The sequence below is a fragment of the Punica granatum genome, chromosome 2, assembly GCF_007655135.1.
Source record: "Punica granatum isolate Tunisia-2019 chromosome 2, ASM765513v2, whole genome shotgun sequence".
Classification (NCBI taxonomy): Eukaryota; Viridiplantae; Streptophyta; class Magnoliopsida; order Myrtales; family Lythraceae; genus Punica; species Punica granatum.
Genome location: NC_045128.1, coordinates 9,620,984 through 9,635,872, shown reverse-complemented (window position 1 = coordinate 9,635,872; position 14,889 = coordinate 9,620,984). Strand labels below are relative to the sequence as shown.

General features: G+C 35.2%; 1 protein-coding gene across 2 annotated transcripts; it reads right to left on the bottom strand.

The window, feature by feature from the left end:
* Positions 1–11,857: 11,857 nt before the first annotated feature.
* LOC116193971 (exosome complex component RRP43) lies at positions 11,858–14,671 on the bottom strand. 2 transcript variants are annotated; one of them, XM_031522710.1, is made up of 9 exons: positions 14,417–14,671; positions 13,884–14,073; positions 13,742–13,791; positions 13,572–13,641; positions 13,373–13,493; positions 13,175–13,241; positions 12,887–12,962; positions 12,464–12,762; positions 11,858–12,143 (listed from the first exon to the last, which is right to left on the bottom strand). In XM_031522710.1, the coding sequence occupies exons 2-9, from the start codon at positions 14,041–14,043 to the stop codon at positions 12,060–12,062; spliced, it is 927 nt and encodes a 308-aa protein (XP_031378570.1). In that variant the 5' UTR covers positions 14,044–14,073; positions 14,417–14,671; the 3' UTR covers positions 11,858–12,059. The 2 variants fall into 2 exon arrangements, with proteins under 2 accessions (XP_031378570.1, XP_031378571.1); XM_031522711.1 differs by having other exon boundaries at positions 13,373–13,478; positions 14,417–14,669.
* Between the last annotated feature and the right edge of the window lie 218 nt (positions 14,672–14,889).

The window sequence follows — 14,889 nt, the reverse complement described above, 5'->3', positions numbered from 1 at the left end:
TACTGCCATTCCTTAGCAGAGTTTATACAATGGGTAACTTATTCTATCTTTTTTTTTTTAATTATTAATTGTTGATTACGAGAAAATAAATTTTGCACATTTTATTAATGTCAAACGAATTCTATTTGTTTTTATATAAATAAATGCACCAATTATTGGTTTGATATCAATGTCACACGGCGCCAATTCCTTCTTTAATTTTAACGAGATTTGTTTGACATGTATTTCGGTACTACATGACTCAAAGTGATTGACGCTCGAAAAGGTTTTTTAAATAAAAATATATTTTAAATTTAAAAAAAGATATAAAAAACCTTGGGAGGTGGCTGGAGTTGGGATCTCGTTAATGGGTACAACCTCTCAATTATAATTGACGATGCATTCAGTGGTCATCGGCCGCGGCCACCCTACAAGGGTAGTAGTAGTAGTGGCCTTCGAGGCCCCACTATCCGAATAAACAAAAGAAAAGAGAGAGAAAGGGGTTCTTTCATTTTGATAAGCGGGCTTCTCCATCGACCCCTATTTTCAATAGCAACTCCAACTAGGAGTGGTCCGCCGACAAGGCTCGCACCGCTAGACCCTTCCCCTTTTCCTCTCTAGGGTTGCCTCCTCATGGTTTTTGAATTTTTTTCCTCTTTCTTAAAATTTTTCATTATAATGTTTTATTAAAAAGATTTTGAGCCACACTCGTCTAACTACCACGAGCTGTGTGGAAAAGTGAAGCGTCATGTCAATAAATATCATTAAAATTTATGAGGACATTGATTTCGTGTTAACATTGATACCAAATCAACAGTCGGTATAATTTATAAATGAAAATAGTTCATGCTAATTGTTGGAGAAATCGACTTAATCGATCAACAAAATAGAGAGAAAAGAAGAAGAGAAGATACACACACGAAGTTTACTTGGTAAAACCCCCTCAACTGATGTGATCAAGAGGTAACATCAACAGACAAATGAAACCCTAACCTTGGATACAGAGGTCTCAATCTCGCACGCTCTCCCTAATAGGTCTTAGATGTGTTACAGAGCAATTAAGGTTAAAAAGATGTGCTTTAGGTCGGCTTTAAGTGACTTAAACCGAAGAAACAATTCGGATTGCGAAACAGAGCTCGGGTGAAAAATTGTCTGGACATGTACAAACATTTGCGACCTGCTGTACGAGACGGCTGCACAACAGCTACTCGAAGCAAAAAATGATATCTTCATGTCTTCTCCTTGATCTTTACTCGTTCCAATGAGTGCCCATGACTTTGAAATGTTTGCAAAACATCGAAAATGCAAGGCACACACCAATACTAATATTGATAAAAAGTGCAGAATTCTGATTTTTCATATTACTAGTAAAAAGGCACGTGCGTTGCACATGAAGATCTTATTTTTTTCGGTGTAAACCTTAGTATCCGGATGTCCAATTGAATTCCGACTAATTTAGTAGAGCCGGGTCGGGTCGGCCTACTAAAAAGTAAAACTCTCACAGCGTTGATTTTCTACGTTCATAACAATGATGATCTTATTTTTAAATCATATAAATGTTAACTTAAATATAGGGAATATTAGTGATACTTTACTTAACCCAAAAAAGAAAAATTATTTGATTTTCACTGTAAAAAATTAAATGATTAATTTCCCTTGTCGGAGGAAGAAAAAGTCAGTGGAAAGTGCACTAAATTATATTTGTTTCGTTCTTCTTCCGTTATTGCTCGAGGGGTGAAAAATGACTTAAGATGCAGGGCCTAAGCATCAAGGGGAACGAACCTCTATTTTTTTCAGTAATGTGAAGGCACCGTTCAGAGGTATAAAAAAGGCCATTTTATTTCATGTGCAAGGAATAGAGATTGGATGCAATTTTATAATTAGGTGGGTATTTGTGAAAACAAATTGTAAAGAAACACAACGAGAGACCCACACTTTTGTATTTAGTAATTAGTAATTATAGGGGTGTAGAAGTACAATTATAATATTACTAGTTTTTTTATTGTTAATTTGGAGAGAGGATTTATTCATGAAAATATGTGTTTAGAAATGAGGCGATCAATGTAAATAGCTTAATCTATGTGAAAAGGCACGGGCAGTTATATGTTAGCGATTTATAATTGAGTGAAATGATAGGGGATATAAATGCATATTTTTAAAAGTTGGAAAGGCATTTTGAAAAAATAAATGTGGAGAAACACCGTAATGAGTTTCACATTTTTATATATGTAATAGATTTTATATATGTAATAGACTAACACTTTTTTTTAATATTTAGAAGTAAAAGTAAGGACCCCATAGGAAAAGTCCAATTTGAGCTATAATAGCACTATAATCAAAGAATCCAAACTCGTTACCGTAACTTGAATGAGGAATACGCTTTATATACCATCTATGCTATAATGTATTTATTATATATATATATATATATATATTCTAGACTATTTATATGAGAGATACAAAGTAATTTATCTTTAAAAATACAGCCTTTACACCGGGGATATAATAGTAAAATATTTAAAATTATGAATAATAGAATTTAATAATTGATTATTAAGTAAAAACACTTTTTTATTATAAGGGAGACATGTGAATTTGGTACAATGAAATAAAAATCATAATAGCTAATAAATGGTACAAATAGTCTCACTGGATATCAAACCTGCAACATCTTAGTAAAAATAATTTGTGCAACTTATTAAATATCTATATCTAATTATAAAAGCGAAATATCAAACAATGCCATCTGGGATGTAACTAGCTCATGATTGAATGACTCTTGAAGTTCTCACTAATCACAATGCGAAAAATGGTGTAATATTATTAAGCCACATCATCATCAAGAAACTCTAAAAATTCTTCAGTTACAGAAAATAAAAAGTCATCTAATATAGTTTTAACAATAAAATTTTTAAAAAATAATTATATATTTATATATGTTATTAGCATGTTCACATAAACAAAGCACAAACTTTTATACCCTACGAACTACGGAAATCCAATTCTTTTGGAAGCACAAAAATATTCAGTTAACTATTTTATAGTATATCATCAACCTATTTGAGAATCAAAGTTAAGAACTTTAATTGAAATAGGATTAATAAGAAGTAAACCATAGCTAAGAGATGAACTTTGTTAATGCAATCATAGACAAATCTTTGTTAGTCGTGAACATTTTACTATCATCTATAAACTTATGCTATAAGTGGTCAATCATCTTTTTAATATTAGCTTGCGCATATGGGCAATCCATACATCTAGTATATAATAATTACATTATGTCCACCACTGAACGAATGCCACACGGGTTATTTTTGTAATTTCGGACCCAAAATAATTACATATGGATGTCATTTTAGTTAGCTAGAGCTAGTTTCTTTAATTACGAATGAGCGCATGAGTCTAAAAGGACATTGAAAAAGGCATCTAAAGGAACAGGAAACCTTTCAGTTACAAATTGGAGATGAATGAGACTACAATATATCACCTCTCTCTACCATTTAATGTTATAGTAGATGAACCTTTCTCAATTGCACAATGCCTACTTGATTCCTATTTCCATATCAGAAATTCTTGCATGGGACACTATAATGTCCCATGATGGGACACATTTTTTTTATGCTTGAAGTATTAAAATTTATATTTTGACCCGCAGCTTATTTAATCTCGTTACAATATCATTGGGTCATATTTCAAGACAATTAAATATGTTAGACTGATGATGTGTCGCATTTAGATGCCGACACATGTCACAATTACGATCCGATCCGAAATTTTTGAACTGAACAGTTTTCAAGATAATCGGTTTAGTAGAAGGCGGTTCATAATTAAATCGGCTCGGATATATAGAACTGATTTGTAGACTCAGTTTAAACATTTAGCTATTCATATGAAAAACTATCGTTGGCCATGGCTTCCATCATCACCAGAGAATAGAGAGAGGGACTTAGATTTTCATTGGAGAATTACAACTGAATGAAACAATACATAATTCCATGAATCGAACGAATAAATTTAGTCATCTTATGATTTAGTTTCATGAATGGTTTATGTTTGGCCATGCTCGTACGTGCTAACGACGACCATTGGTAGTCGCCTTGTCGTACAGTTGGACGAAAATTGGAATTCGACGAACACGGCCCGGTTGGATGCAAATTCATTATACGGCAACAAGATTGTAGAAAGGAAATGAGATTGTTGCAATAACTGTCGACATATTTTAAAGATGTTGGACGCCATCGTCGGTGGCCACTTTCGGTGAACAAATGATTGCCTTTTTTTTTTAGTTGTCCATAAAAAAAAGTTGTGAAAAAATAACTTCTCCAATTTAACTTCCTTAAAATAAGGAACGGTAGTTTTTTTATGGGGATCACTATCCTTAAAATTATGTAATTAAAACAAAGTAAAAAAATTTAGAAAAAAGTAAAAAAATTTGAAAAACACGATTCCTATAAACTGCCATTTTAGAATTACTCATTGCTATCTCTTTATCTAGAATTGCTCAAGCAGATTGAAGAATTGGTCAAGGCCAATATGAAGCTGTCAGTTTTTCATCCGGGTCCTACGAATTGCCCTAGCAAATAACATAATTTGCTAGAGTCAATGTATAAACTCGAGTTTAGCTGTTTTTCATCAGGGTCTTTATAATGGCTTAAGCGGATTAAAGAATTAGCCAAGGCCAATATATAATGAAACGCCGTCCACTTTGGTTATGAGAAATTTTGTAATTCCACTAGCAATGCTAATTATACATTTATAATATATTCCTTGTAAATATGACTGCGGTTCGTACGTAATTAAGCGGTTAAGGGTCCGTGAAGACCGACTTTGGAATGACACCAATTACTTCAAGGTAATATCACATCTCTATAATGAATTTTAGAAGATATGAGAGTATGAATATGTGTTGCTAAGACAGCAAGTTGTTTTTTTCTTCAGGATATGGCTAAATATCGGCTCTCCTTATTGTGGAAGCTTTTACATTAAAAAAAAAAAGCAGCATTAAAAGAAATGAACTTTCAACGGATGAATGAACGTCCGATATTACAAAATTGATGTGAGCGCCTCCATCAGAATGGGTCATTTTATTGTACATTGCAATGAATTATACGTTAGGTTTGAGAAGATATGTAAAGAAGAAACGAGGTGGAGCTAATTCTGTCAATGTTCCTCTCTGTTGTTGGATTCTTTCGGACATCTTATTTAAAGTGTTTTTAACGTATCCAATGATAGCCTAGTCGAACTATATAATTTGCCCGAGCAGATTCATGTGTAGGGGAGCAACATGAGCCAATTACCATGACCATGACCACTACCGCGCCCATGACCATGCCCGTGACTGTGGCCATGATCGTCTCCGTGACTGTGCCTATGATCGAGCCAATTCATGTGTAGCGGACAAAAGGAACAAAAAACTCTCAGGCCAACAATATAATTAAGTCAACCTAATTCATGTGTTGTGGACAAGGAACAACAAGCGGATTAAAGAAATCGGTCAAGCCCAATATATAAATACACACAAACATATCAGTTTGAATTGCTGAACCGGATTATAGGATTGGCCAAGGCCAATAAATGAATATACGGGAAAAAAAATGTGTGTAAGGAACAACAAGACTGCCAAAACATAAAGAACGTAAATAAAGTAGAACTCCAGTCACTGTTTGAAACTGAAAAGAACACAATACTTCATATAAAAGTTCGTTACAAGTCTGTCGGTCCTACAAATTAAATCACCAATTTTCTGCATATGTTGGTCGGGTTCAAACCTTAGCTCCCCCTCGAACACTGCATGTTGAGCAAAAAAATTCATCTAGTGAGCAAGCACTGCATATGCCACAAGTCACCCATAGTTCGCCCGAACGTAATGTGGATGTTAGTCTGGGCGAATAGTACAAAATATTTTTAGAAAGAAAAATTAAATCAATAAACGAATGAAATATTCTTGAAAAATATTAATTCACTAGAAAAATATCCCTTAATAATCGGGAATAAAATAAGGAAATCATCGTTGCAAAAAAAAACTGATCAGAGGCCGAAAAAAAAAAGGTTAGAAAGATCAATATGGTCGGCCATCGGGGAACTCTCCGAGAATACTACGAAAAGCTTTGGGCCATGGTGCGGTTTGATGAAGTAAAGCAAAATATGTCGATAGGAATTGGCCATTATAATCCAAACCAGTTTTCCGTCGCAACTGCGGGACGTCCGCCAGAGGGAGCTGTTCATATCAAATGCATCACGAAATTGAAGATGGAGTTGAAGTTTCAATTCCTGTGAATAAATTTTTTAACTAAATATAAGGAGATGAGAAAACCGGTTGTTTGTGATAGAAATTTGATGATCCAAAAGGCAGAAGCCTTTGTATCAATTGCTAGATGATCGAACATGGTGATAGGAATTGAAAACTATAGAATGAAGGGATAAAAGAGCTTGAAAAACTGGTTAGAAAACGATATAATGAACCACTAAAAACTTGAACAAATCGGTTTAATAAATAATACCAAATCAGAGTTGCAAAAAACTGGTCTACTGATTCGGTTTTAATTCGATTAATTAGGATCGGGTTGTGTCCATTACCGGATTCCATGTTGGCTGCATGTGGATACAATGATTTGATTGGGCGACTTGTCGGACGAGGGAGGGACAAGTACAAACTATTGTGGGTAAAAACCATGAAATTAATAGTTGAAGGACTACAATTTGATGGGCAAAATGTGTAAATTGTAAATGTCCAAGATTTTATATTGAACCATCTAATGGATATGATTAGAGTCTCACCTTGAGACATTATTTAGTGTTCTGCTCTAGAAGCAAGCTTTCCACGTATATAAAAGGTAATAGTATTTTATTTTCTATTTCAACATTATTTTTAGGTAGATATTTCAACATTATTTTATACCCATCAATTTAAATGGATATATTTCAAATTTTTCTGTATAATTAAATCGAAATTATGGTTATAAGTACCTTACGGAAAACTATGGATATAAATAGCACCTACTACAAAATTAATGAAATAATTCCTTAAAGTTTCACATGCAATAAAAGAAGTTAAATAATATATATATGTATAGCCAAATGTCATAAAGCTACTTATTTTGGAAATTGTTTTACCATGAAAGTAACATCCAAGAAAAAGGAGAAATCACAAATCCAGCATTTCCTTAAATTGTTTAGTTTGATAAGTCGCTTTTTTATTATACAACTCCCCATATTTCAATATTACCCAAAAAACAATTACCATATTTCAAGCCTTATCAATCCCAGCTCAAGCCTATAAATTGCGACGGTCGATCCTCTCCTACCTTCACCGAAACAAAACAAAGCTCTTTGCTATCATATCTTTCTTTGTACCTTTAGCTCTCTGCCTCTCTGCTCTCTAAGCCTTTTATTGTTACTTTAGCAAACACAAATTCTCTTCCACTTTTGTAAAGAGGTATATGGACTTGTCATGATTTGAAATCAATCAAAGTCGACTTTGCAAACCTCCTTTGCAGACCATTAATAAGTGGAGGGGGGAACTTGTATTCGGAAAGGGTGTTTTTGAGTCGGAAATGAGTGAAATCGTCTAATGAATCACCTTTTTACCTTGCTCTGTGGTACTTCCTTCTTTGTCCTCCTCCTCCACTTAGAATTCTTTTGCAACATAATTGAAATTCTTGTAAGTGTAATGAATTCGCTAAGCACATTGAAAGCGAGTTCGACATTGTTAATACATTGTTAATAGCCCAACTCATAGAGACTCTTTTGTAGTCTGAGAAAATTGTTGCCTAGACACAATAGTAAACTATATGCCGGGATAAATAATCTCCTACAAAAGCAGTCTTCACTCCCCAAATGGTAGATTCCTTGGTTCGTTGAATGCCCTATGCTCATCTTTTAATTGTTTATTTACATCATTTATATGCTCCAAATATATCTCCACATCATTATAATATTTGAATTAAAAAAATTAATTTATGGAATACTATGAAATTCATGTCCGTAAAGACAAATAAGTTCTTTTCACCAAAAAAAGACAAATAAGTCTGACATTTATAAAGGGTATTATATTATTATTAGTATTATTTTGATTATGAACAAAATATTTATTATATGTATACACGTACATATATATTTGTTTTCGGTGAAGGATTATATATAATGTTTTTATCAGACATTTGTTTTTCCTATTCTATAATAGAATTATGTTTCACGTGCAAAAACACAGTGGTCTATTTTACTACTTAGTAGATAATAAATAAACAAGTTAATGCATTAGTTTCAACGTGCTCCCAGTAGTTTAAAGATTTTCTAAAACTCTCCCTGTAATTTTATATGTTTCAATTGGTGCTCGTTGTTCACTAAAGGGTGCCTCAATTCAACCTTGATAAGTTGACACTGCATAATATTCCTTCCTACAGTTACAATTTACGAGCTTTCTAAATTTAGCGTTCACTTAAGAGTGTAGTGAAAAATTCTATCTAGGCGATTGGCCTTTGATTTTTAAGAAGCAACATGTTGTTAGGTGACAATTTTAAGAACTATGGTTTTAATTGAATTCATCAGTTGCACAGGTTATTTTCTGCGGCAATTTTGGCTTGTTTTTACCCACAATAAAATAAAATAATTCATACAAAGTCAAAGAGTGGGTCTCATTTATATCACTTTTTTTCTCACAACAAAACAAAATAACTCATACAAAGTCAAAGAGTGAACCCCATTTATACTGCTCTTTTTTAAAATTAAAATCTAATTTTAAAATTTTACTTTGAAACGAAACACAACATTAATATGTGACTATGAGAATTATTTTTACATATATATTATGTATTCAACTATTAGTTAATCATCTATCTCCCAAACATTTTATTTTAATAAAAAATCAATTAGTTGTGTTTTAGCAATTTTATTTCACTTTTTATGGTCAAGTTCGGTGAAGCAAATTAATAAGCTGTAATTATATCCTTCTCTTTCTTCCTTTTGTTTCTGTTGGCATTATCGTCTCCTAATTCTCCTGTAGTGTCCCTCTGAGTTCGATGTGTGAGTATAACTTATGATTCCCTTTCATTTTTATGAACACGATATAATTTTGATGACATTACTGTCGTACCATTGCCGTCAATACTACAGGGAGCTGTCGCCTCACGGGCTTCAGAAGTCTCCATCGGAGCTCATGAATCATCAATTAATGATTTAATAAACAACATTGAACGATTATAAGTCAATTGGACGCGTATACGACAACGTCGAGAACAAGATACCAAAGGACAATACAGTGGTTAATTAGTTCACATTATAATCAGAAGATCCACGAGGAAAGGAACTTTTTTTTTTAATTGTCTGTGGTATGAGACTGTTTCGATTGCGAACAAAACCGTTTGATTAGGAAAAGGAAGAAAAAGACCCAAAGTAGGAGAAGAAAGAGTGTGGAAATTTCATGGTAGGCCTCATAAAGACTTGGGAATAAGACTCACTGTACGTTATGCATGCACGTGTATGCACTACAAACCCTAGGGCCCATTTCTGTTGCAGTGAAGTTTTTGGCCACGCAAAAGATATATAGATATATATATATATATATATATCAATCAAGCACTTTGTGTTTTCTACTGCTGACGAGTTTGTAAATACATAAATTGAAGGTCCATTTATATATATGAATTAAAATCACTGGGACAATTGAGACGGAAGACATTCGATATATATATAGCCGTGTATATATGTACGTACCAATCGGATATGTATCCGATTGGGTCCCTCCCCGATAACAAGTAATTATTGGTCACGTGGGCATTGCGAAGGCGAGAAACGAGTTTGGATATATCTCGAATCAAGATAAATTTTCAAGAGAATCTCCAACTTTTTTATCTAAGAAAGATATTCGGAACCGTGGAACCTCCTCAATTGTGCACTTTTTTTTTTTAAGATCTAATGTGCAATCACTTTAAAATGTAAGTAAATTATTTAAATTTGGAATAATTTTTTTCGATGAATTAGGGAGTCAAAGTCTAGAAAGTTGTAGTAAAATAGTTTAAGTAAATCATGTAAGTAAATTATTTAAATTTGGAGCAATTTTTTTCGATGAATTAGGGGCCCAAAGCCTAGAAAGTTTTAGTAAAATAGTTTAAGTAAATTACATGAGTTCGATTAAGTTACATGCTCTTTGAGAAATTAACAGGAATAAATTACTTATGTTGTGTTTGATTTTAGATTTGAGTTGAGTTAAGTTTTGATTTTAATTAGTTGGTAATAATTGTATTGTTAAATTATGTGAAAGAATGAAAAAGTAATGATTGTGTTGTTGAATTGTGGAAAAAGTAATGAATAGTTGAGATAATTTAGTATTAAAGTTGAATTGAATGGTTGAAAAATGAAAAAAAAAATTATGTTGTTGAATTGAAGATAAGTGGAGTTAGGTGAAATATAGTTAAAAGCATAGTTAAAATTGATGACAGGCTTAATTCTTAGTAAATCACTTATATATATTACACGGTTTTCGATGCTAATTAATTATGAGGTACTGTAGTTGTATTGTACTGTGACGGGTTATGCCGTATGTAGACCGACGGGAAATTTCTAGCGTACATGCATTGTGTGGCACATAAATAATATTAAATTCTTAAAATGTGCATAAATGCAGCCGGTAAATGGGACCACTTGTATTAATAATAATGATAAAGCAACTATATGTATATGATATGATATGATATGATATTAACCTGTACTATAAGAGTTCCTTGTTTGACCGGGAAGGGAAATAAGAAAAGACTTCCAGTATCTATTAGGATCATGGGTTTGCAGCATAATATCTTTGGGATTTTCTGTGTTGTTTTGTTTTGTTTGTTTAATTGGGACGCTTGTTACTTCCATATTATTTAGGATCCATTCCCTAAATTCTACCACGTGTTTATGTATATACTTACATCTTTCACTAATGGATTAATTTTTGTAATTATTTTTATTTTACATGGTATCAGAGAGTGTACGTAACACTGAATCCGACATGACAATCACGGCTAATGATCCCGAGCCTTGGTCCTGTCATCACTCTCAACTCCTCAAACAAATCCTTGCACCATTCTGATTTCCTGATCTCCAGCTTGCTCAATGGCAACGACTACCTCATGTGCAGCGCTTTACGGCCACAAAGCAAGCTCGGCTGCGTTGATGGCACAAGGCTGAGGGTGCCGACGAGGAAAAGTGGGCAAACTGCAACTCGCTAATCCAGATCGCTGGGAGAAGGGTTTCAACAAACTGTATGCAATTCACTCGGATTAAACTCCTTTTCAACAGTTCCTGATTTTTCGGAGAAAAAGTTAAAACCCTTCTGTCGACAGTAGAACAGTTATGTAATATTAATGAACTGCTTTGCCCGTCTTATTTTCATAAATTAGAGTTTACCCAAAAGGTTATAGATTCTTTCTCGTTATTATGTCAAGTAGATGCTCGAAGAGAATTAATCTCAGTTAATAGATTGAAAATATCCCCGATTTCACCGAAAAAATATTATCATTCTTCTTTGCACTCTTCACCTTTTACACATTCCTTTTAATTCTCAAACATATCATTGGTATCAATTTGGGTGCTGGTCAGAGTAACCCAAAATTCCTAAATAATATTTCAGTCACAAGTTGATATAAAGTCCCTTTTTTGGGGTACATGAGTGGCCACATTTCACTCATTTACCAATATGATGATATGATTTGGAGTTTACTTTGTTGGCCCGTTAGATTGCATGACCCGGAACGAAATTAGGCTTCCCTTGGGTCATATGACCTTCCTTGTACTTCCTTACATTCTGGCAATGGCAGTTCACTTCAAGTGGTCATATATAGACCAATGACCCATATGATCATTTTCCGAACCGAAGATATCGCGAGCAAACTTTCTTGACCCATGCGAAAACATTCCTTTTACTACAAAACTGATACAGTGCGTCAGCTCTGCTAAAAAGCCTCTTACATGTAATTTTGAATCAAAGCTTAGGTAGAGATGAAAGAGGTGGAAGAATCAATCTGAATAGAGATTAAGGTAAAAAGGACTGCATCCGTAACCAGCACATAGGCAACCAAAAATTACAACTTGCCCAGTAATGGGACCTAGTCGATCTCCATACCAGAAATAGATTCATCTAATATCTCCTGAACTTCCTTCATTCTTTGCCTTGTCAATGCAATGCAATCCTGCACAAATATAGGCTGTATCAACAGGTGCACAACATGCCTAAAAAGACGATAACAGAGGGACATCGTAGAAGCATTTTCAGGTGAACAAGCGTGATGTTAGAAATAGTGAAATACTGATAATTGTCATGTTCATGTCTGCCTACTAGACAGAATCAGCCAGTTCATTCTGATTCAGAATTATAATATGCATTTGGCTCCAGTGCCAAGACCAGATTGGGCCCGTTATAGTTAACCCTCTAACAGGAAGGTCTAGTCACATTATGATAGTTCAGATCTGCTACTGCTATAAGGTAAAAAAGCCGAACCAAATTTCTCACCTGAATAACAGAAGTTTGGGTGAGAACGGGTCCTCCTGGCTTGTAGAGAGACACAAGATGGCCAGAGGAATTCAAGACCACAGTCACAAAAGTCTCCATCACGGCCTCTTCCTCAGAGGTCGGATCTGCCAAGATGTAGTTCTTGTGTAGAGCGCATGTGAGGGAGAATGGTGGACTGCTGAGACTGAGCTTTCTCTTCTCTTTGTTGACTACCTCTTTGCCCGATTTATCACCGTTACCTTCCTCAGGGACCATTACTAATCTTCCTTCATCATTCAGAGAAACTACAGGGAAGCGCACTGCAGTAGAAGTTGCACATAAATTAAGATAAATCTTATAGTGAGATAAATCTTACAGTATCATTGAAGTTCCACATCAACGATACTGCAAACATTTGTATATGAATTCGAAGATAAATCTTACAGTGAGAAAATGCAGCAACAGCTGAAAGCAATGCAGCATCGAAAAGAGCTCCATCCGCATCCAAACAATATATGTCCTGCAAAATATAAATCCCACATTCCCCCCATTTAATTCCTGGAGAAAAAGTACAGCTCCTCGAAATACAGGCTGATTGCAGAATCTCAAAATATAGCACAATACATGCAAGTGTGGCGCATAACAAGGCACCTCAGATTTATTCACGACTCTAGCTAAACTCATGTTGTTAACTAAACTGGTTAGATGCATGTATACAGTGAAGATTATCACCAGGTAGACCATCCAAGCAGCTTTTCCACTTATCAAAGACAATTCCTTCAGGTCGATCATGCCAGAGCTGCAGCAACCAACTTGCCGGTCATCATAAACAGCAAATGTGGAATAATAAATCATACCAAGAACACTGTTCGGGTAAAGCATAGATCATATTTACTTTAGAAAGAAGAAAGAGCTGAACATTTGACATGCCTCAATATCGTGTCATAAAGTTGCTTTGAGATAACAGGTGCAATCTCAGCTGGTCTTCCAGGCCTCACAAGTGGAGAACAAATTGAAGGCATGTAATATTCTACAGCTACAAAACAGCAATCTAAATGTCAACACATGAGTCACGGAAAATCTTATGAACTAAAAGAAAATTGAAAAGGGGGGAAAAAAAATACACAACCTATGCTGCCTTCATCAGGTGCATCAGCAGAGGGAGTCATTACCTCCATCTTGGCAGCAGCTAGCATTGTCTGAGCAACAAGATGACTGTCAGTTTTAAGCAGACATAAAGTTTCTGTATAAACATGTCGTGTCTTTACAAAATTTGGGGGAGAGAGTTCGTAAACTCACAGTTGAACCAATCTTCGTCAATGCAGATCCATCAGCAGATGCAACAGCTCCTGGATATAAGTAAAAGTGATCATTCGGAATGAACATTGTCTTATTTCATAAGAGTAATGGAATAACTGGCAAGTAATCAGTTTTAACTAACCAAGGGCCACTGATGTATCTCGGGCACTTTTGAGGGTCCTACCATCGGGGCGGATAGACTCAGAAAGATGACGCTCGTAGAACCGAAGAGGAAAGAGCCGTCTGAAAGCATCCACCTCCATCTCCAACGACAAATCCCCAACCACATTTGACAATCCCATTTCTTTTTTCGAATTGCAATTCTATATATCCTGCCAAAGCACCAAAATTCATACATTTCAGAATTTATTACGAGAAGTCAGGTGTAATCAGGCTGAGCCGAACCCGAACATAGGCAAGAACAGTGAAGCTTGACGGGAAGTGACTGCAGATAAACAAGAAAGTGAATGCAAGAGAAAAGAATCGAACAGAAAGAGAAAGTCCCTGCCTCATCAATCATCATAGATTGTCGATCAGTCACAACAGAAATTGGCTCTCAAATTCCGGAGAAGTAATTTCAATTCGAGACCACGGTACAGTCCATCCATAATGCAACCAATAGCAATCTATAGTAAGTACCAATGGCAGCCATTTATAGAGAAGAAGCCACGCCACCTGTTATTCGGTAAGTACACTGGCGCCGGCGGAGCTTGAGGCGTAGAGCTGGGGCAGCCAGAGGGGAGCACGTGCTTGGCCGGCGGAGTTGAACGATAGAGGAACAGCGCGGAGCGGCCGCAGGGCGGTGGAGAGCGACGGTAATGGCGGAGGGAGAAGGGATGATTTTATTAGGGTTCGAGTTCCGGCAGAGCAGAGTAGGACAGTGACAGAGCGGGGAGAGAGACAAACAGACGGTTGAAGACCGCGCCAACGACGTCGTTATGTTCCTTTCCGGGCGCGGTTTTACTTTTTTTCTCCTTCAGGCTGAAACGCTCTCTCCGAGTGCTTTACGTGAAAATAGATTGGACCAGCCACGGGCTGTTATTATTATTTTCATATATTTTAATTATTATTTTGTGAAATACATTTTAGACATACAATGAAGCTAGTTTCGTTACACGGATTTGATTATATATATACAAATATTCACA